The sequence below is a fragment of the Bubalus bubalis genome, chromosome 9 (assembly GCF_019923935.1).
Source record: "Bubalus bubalis isolate 160015118507 breed Murrah chromosome 9, NDDB_SH_1, whole genome shotgun sequence".
NCBI classification, from domain to species: domain Eukaryota; kingdom Metazoa; phylum Chordata; class Mammalia; order Artiodactyla; family Bovidae; genus Bubalus; species Bubalus bubalis.
In genome coordinates this window covers 101,272,532-101,278,253 of record NC_059165.1, presented here as the reverse complement: position 1 = coordinate 101,278,253, position 5,722 = coordinate 101,272,532, and the positions used below count along the sequence as shown (strand labels likewise).

At 39.0% G+C, this 5,722-nt stretch overlaps 1 protein-coding gene across 1 annotated transcript; it reads left to right on the top strand.

The window, feature by feature from the left end:
* The first annotated feature begins 2,339 nt into the window (after positions 1–2,339).
* LOC102405149 (olfactory receptor-like protein OLF4) lies at positions 2,340–3,311 on the top strand. Its single transcript, XM_025294163.2, has one exon. The coding sequence runs from the start codon at positions 2,340–2,342 to the stop codon at positions 3,309–3,311; it is 972 nt and encodes a 323-aa protein (XP_025149948.2).
* The last annotated feature ends 2,411 nt before the right edge of the window (positions 3,312–5,722 follow it).

The window sequence follows — 5,722 nt, the reverse complement described above, 5'->3', positions numbered from 1 at the left end:
GAGGAGAAGGGGATGACAGAGGATGAGATGGCTGGATGGCATCACTGACTCGATGGACGTGAGTCTCAGTGAACTCCGGGAGTTGGTGATGGGGTCACAAAGAGTGGGACACGACTGAGCGACTGATCTGATCTGATCTGATACTTTTTATATTTCTTTACATACAGGGCAGAAAGTGACTGTAGCTAAAAGAAGCCTCAAGTTTATTATTCTCTCAGAAGCTTATGAACTGGAATTTCTGTATACCACTTAAAGTTTGTTTAGGAGAAAATTACAGGAAATGTAAAGTGAAGCAGGTTCAATCCCTGGGTCAGGAGGATCTCCTAGAGGAGGGCATGGCAAACCACTCCAGTGTTCTTGCCTGGAAAATTCCTTGGATAGAGGATCCTGGTGGGCTACAGGATAGAAGTCAGACACAACTGAAGTGACTTAACACAAACACACACACACACATAGGAGAAAATTAATCTGATCTGACCAGCTTGAGCTATAACCACTAATGGCCCAAGGAGGGTGGTTCTGGATAAGAAATTCGTGACAGGAGCTGCTCAGGAGGTGATACTGTGTCTGTGAACCTGAGCCTTGTGAAATAGGAACAGTTCTTAAAGCAGAAGCACCTGAGCTCATAAATTAAGTTGGCATACTAAGGTGACGGTGGTCAGAACTCAATCAAAAATGGTGCTAAGCAGAGGATCTGATATAATTCACAGGATGTCCTTGCAACTAAATCCATAAAGTGCTGGGAACAACATGGAAGGAAGGATTCTCTGTGGACTGAAGTGTCAGCTGTAGCAGGGAGGCCATCTTGTTCCTCAGCATTCCTGTTGTTGTTGTTCAGTGGCTCAGTCATGTCTGACTCTTTGCAATCCCATGGACTGCAGCACACAAATATCCCCTGTACTTCACTATCTCCTGAAGCTTGCTCAAACACATGTCCATTGAGTCGATATGCCATACAACCATCTCATCCTCTGTCGTTTGTTTCTCCATCTGCTTTCAATCTTCCCAGCACTAGGGGCTCTTCCAATGACTCAGTTCTTCGCATCAGGTGGCCAAAGTATTAGAGTTTCAGCTTCAGTATCAGTCTTTCCAGTGGATATTCAGGGTTGATTTCCTTTAGGATTGATTGGTTTGATCTCCTTGCCATCCAAACGATTCTCAAGAGTCTTCTCCAACACCACAGTTCAGAAGCATCCATTCTTTGATGCTCAGCCTTCCTTATGGTCCAACTCTCACATCCATACATGACTACTGGAAAAACCATAGCTCTGACCATATGGAATTTTGTTGGCAAAGTGATGTCTCTACTTTTGAATATGCTGTTTGTCATAGCTTTTTTCCTGAAGAGCAAGCATCTTTTAATTTCATAACTGCAATCACTGTCCACAGTGATTTTGGAACACAAGAAAATAAAGTCTTTACCAGTTTCCACTGTTTCCCCATCTATTTGCCAGGAAGTGATAGGACCAGATGCCATGATCTTAGTTTTTTAAATGTTGAGTTTTAAGCCAGCCTTTTCAGTCTCCTCCTTCACCTTCATCAAGACGCTCTTTAGTTCCTCTTTACATTCTGCCATAAGGGTGGTGTCATCTGCATATCTAAGGTTATCAGTATTTTTCCTGGCAATCTTGATTCCAGCTTGTGATTCATCCATCTCTAATCACTTCTCCTTTTATTCATGCCTCTCTCCCACTGGCTTCCTTGTTTGGATCTGAACATGTGGAACCAGCATCTTCCTCAGGTCCTTTGCAGTGATTGTCCCCCCTGCTTTCACTCTACTGAGTGCCTTCTCCTAGTATCACAATAGGTCCTTCTCTTCCTTTCTTAATGTTTCTTCAAATAAAGCCTTGTTTTAAGTCCTTGCCTCAACACTCAGCATAAAATAATTTCTCCTGCTACTCTCTCCTTTACACTTTTCTGTTTTCTCTATACATCTGTCACCTTCTAACATATTATATATTTATTTGAATATCATTTTCCACCATCCTTGGATTGTGAGAGATTTGTTTTTAAATATGTCTAAAATGTAGAGATATTTTATCCCATATATGTGCACATATTTATCACTTATAGATGCTTAGACTATATATGCTCTCAATATGTTTCTCAATAAAACTGAAAAATGAACTGCTTGGAAATATGCTCAAATGGGACAAACACTTTGAGTTAGATGTGAAATGAGGTATATCCTCAAGGAGAATTTATCTATATACAACATATTAACATCAATTTTTTGTCAGCAAAATGGAGATTACGGTATTTTAGCTATTTGAGTAATATCAAGTTGAGTGAAAATTATCATGTTATACATATTTTTTCCCAATAGTCACATCTATCATATGGAACCAGAGAACAAGACACAAATTTCACAATTTCTCCTTCTGGGATTCTCAGAGGAAACAGAACTGCAGCCCATCATATTTGGGGTTTTCTTCTCCATGTACCTGATCACTGTGTTTGGAAACCTGCTCATCATCCTGGCTGTCAGCTCAGACCCCCACCTTCACACCCCCATGTACTTCTTCCTCTCCAACCTGTCCTTTGTAGACATCTGTTTCACCTCCACCATCATCCCAAAGATGCTGCAAAGCACTCAGACACAGAGGAAAGTCATTACCTATGAAGGCTGCATCATCCAGGTGTATTTTTACTTACTTTTTGCAGGATTAGATGACTTCCTCCTGACCGTGATGGCCTATGACCGGTATGTGGCCATCTGTCACCCCCTGCACTACCTGGTCATCATGAAGCCCTGGGTCTGTGGACTGCTCCTTCTGGTGTCCTGGATCACGAGTGCCCTGTTTTCCTTGTTACACAGCTTAATGGTGTTGCAACTGTCATTCTGCTCAGACTTGGAAATCCACCACTTTTTCTGTGAAATCAAATGGCTGATCCAACTTGCCTGTTCTGACCCCTTTCTCAACAACATAATGGTGTATTTTGGATCTGTAATTCAGGGGAGTGTTCCCCTGACTGGTATCCTTTACTCTTACTCTAAAATTTCATCCTCTATCTGTGGAATCTCATCAGCTAAGGGGAAGTATAAAGCATTCTCCACCTGTGCATCTCACCTCTCAGTTGTCTCCTTATTTTATTGTTCAGCCTTAGGAGTGTACCTTAGCTCTGCTGCTACCCACAGCTCACACACAAGTACAATTACCTCGGTGATGTACACTGTGGTCACACCCATGCTGAACCCCTTCATCTACAGTCTGAGAAATAAAGACATAAAGAGGGCTCTAAAAAGATTCTTTGGAATGGTAACATTTATAAAAGAGCCATTTGTCCTTGGGCTGAAGGACATGGGCTGAAGAACTGCCCATGATAGCAGGGCTCAAAGCCTCATAGGCACATATGTGATTCTTTGATTAGATTGTGATAATAGCAAAAGCGTCTTCAATTTATTGCCTGATATTTCCATTTCTTTGATTTCAACTTCTCTATACAATTTTAAAAACATCCTTGATTAACTTTGCTGTTCTCTGTTATCTAAGTTTTTTCTTTTGTCACTTTTCTACTCTCTCAAACTGATTCAAAACCTCATGTGAAACATATATGTAAATTCCCATTTATCTCATGAGACTTCACACATTTCTTAAGAATAAATTCTTCTGAAATGATACACTATATACTAATCTTTCTTTCTTTTTACTAAAGGAATCATCATGAATTTTGCTACTTCTATGGAAAAAAAACTAACTTGGAAACCAAACCAATTACATAATTTCATAGAAGAGTAAAATATGAAAATACAGTCTATCACATTTTAGTTCTTCATATCTTGGAAGGTCACTACCATAACTGCTCTTTCCAAAAATGTAGATGTTAGCAGGTAGTGTATTTCATAATTGGTCATCTGATTTTACTCCCTAACAGTGTACTAGTCTCTATTTATTAATAGCTCAGTGTCCACATTGCCTACAGGAGTTACTGGTAAAACTGAGCATCAAACGCATGACTCTAATTGGTATCTATGTGAAACAAAGATTTCAATTAAGAGTTTGACATAAGACCTAGAGTCAGAGAAGACCTTAGCAAAAATTTGTGTCAGGTTATATATTTGCAAGAGATGTTTTCATGGTGTCCATTTACTTATTGATGTATACGATTTAGTGTCTGTTTGTAAAGGGGTTTATCATGGAGGTGAAGATTTTTGGGGGGTAATTATATCATTCTGCTTGAATATTTCCATTGTTGCCTACAAATAAAAGACTCCTTCCATTGCTGTACACAAAATATTTCCCCCATTCCATTTCTGTGATAACCAGTAAAAGAGTTGTGAATGAATAATTTAAATATCATATTTATATGATGTATATGATATATATAATATTATATAGATGATATATATCTCCAAATTATGGCTCTCTACATTTAAATTTCCACCTAGTCCTGTGATAAAGGTACAAGTTTTTCACAAACAAGCATATCCTTTTAACCTTTCTTGCTTACCTACAAGGAAATCTAAATGGAATCCCTTTTTAATAAAATTGTATGACATAAACTTGAATAATAGAGTAATCATGAATGCTATTCATATATCACAACAATTGCCTTTCCTTCAGTTCTAGTCACTTGGGCTGTAGTATTAGTTAGCTGTTGCAACATAGCACATCATCCTAAAAGCAATGATTTAGTGTAATGAATCTTTTATCTAAAGAGTTTCTATGACAGGGAGTTGATCCGAGTTATGATTGTTTCCTCATGGGTCTATTGTCAGCTGTCAGGCTCCATTTTGTGTTTTAAAGGCTCCTCCACAGTGGTGTGTGCAGTTGTAGTGGTCTTCTGTCTTGAACAACTTTATGTCAATTTCTTCCTTTTATGTAAGTAGGTTTATTGTGGATTGTGATTAGATGAGAGTTGTACCATAAAAAAGGCTGAGCACCAAAGAATTGATGCTATCCAACTGTGGTGCTGGAGAAGACTCTTGAGAGTCCCTTGGTCTGAAAAGAGATCAAACCAGTCAGTCCTACAGGAAATCAACCCCGAATATTCAGTGGAAGGACTGATGCTGAGGCTCAAGTGCTAATACGTTGGCCACCTGACACGAAGAGTCAACTCATTGGAAAAGACCCTGATGCTGGGAAAGATTAAAGGTAAAAGGAGAAGGAGGTGGCAGAGGATGACATGGTTGGATTTCATCACTGACTCATTGGACATGAATTTGAGCAAGATCTGGAAGATGGCAAAGGACAGGGAGGCCTGGCGTGGTGCAGTCCATGGGATTGCAAAGAGTTGGACATGACTTAGTGACTGAACAACAGTCTTTAGTTTATAAGAATAACAAATAAAACTGGATTTCTCAAATGTTAATTGCTATATTTAAATTTCACTGTTCCTAAATCCATATATGTCACTTTGCTTTCTTCCCAGTTAGAGGAGTTGTCTCTCACCAATTTTTGTATGATTAACATACTACCCTTAACAATGCACAGCCAGAAAATTTTAATTCTTAACTCCATGAATGGTCTTTCCATGGAATTCTCCAGGCAAGAATACAGGAGTTTGTTGTTCCCTTCTCCAAGGGATTATCCCAACCTAGGAATTGAACCCAGGTATCCTGCATTGCAGGTGGATTCTTTACCATCTGAGATATAATATGTTAGCAGGAACAGCATATGATTGGACAAATATCTATGTTAGACTCCTATTGCTTCTTTAACAAATTGCAACACTACCAAATTAGAAGAAGTACCTATCATAAAGTTCTATGAGACAAAAA

Excerpts from the sequence above, each read along its gene's own strand:
- LOC102405149 (XM_025294163.2), top strand. The coding sequence starts at position 2,340 with ATGGAACCAGAGAACAAGACACAAATTTCACAATTTCTCCTTCTGGGA.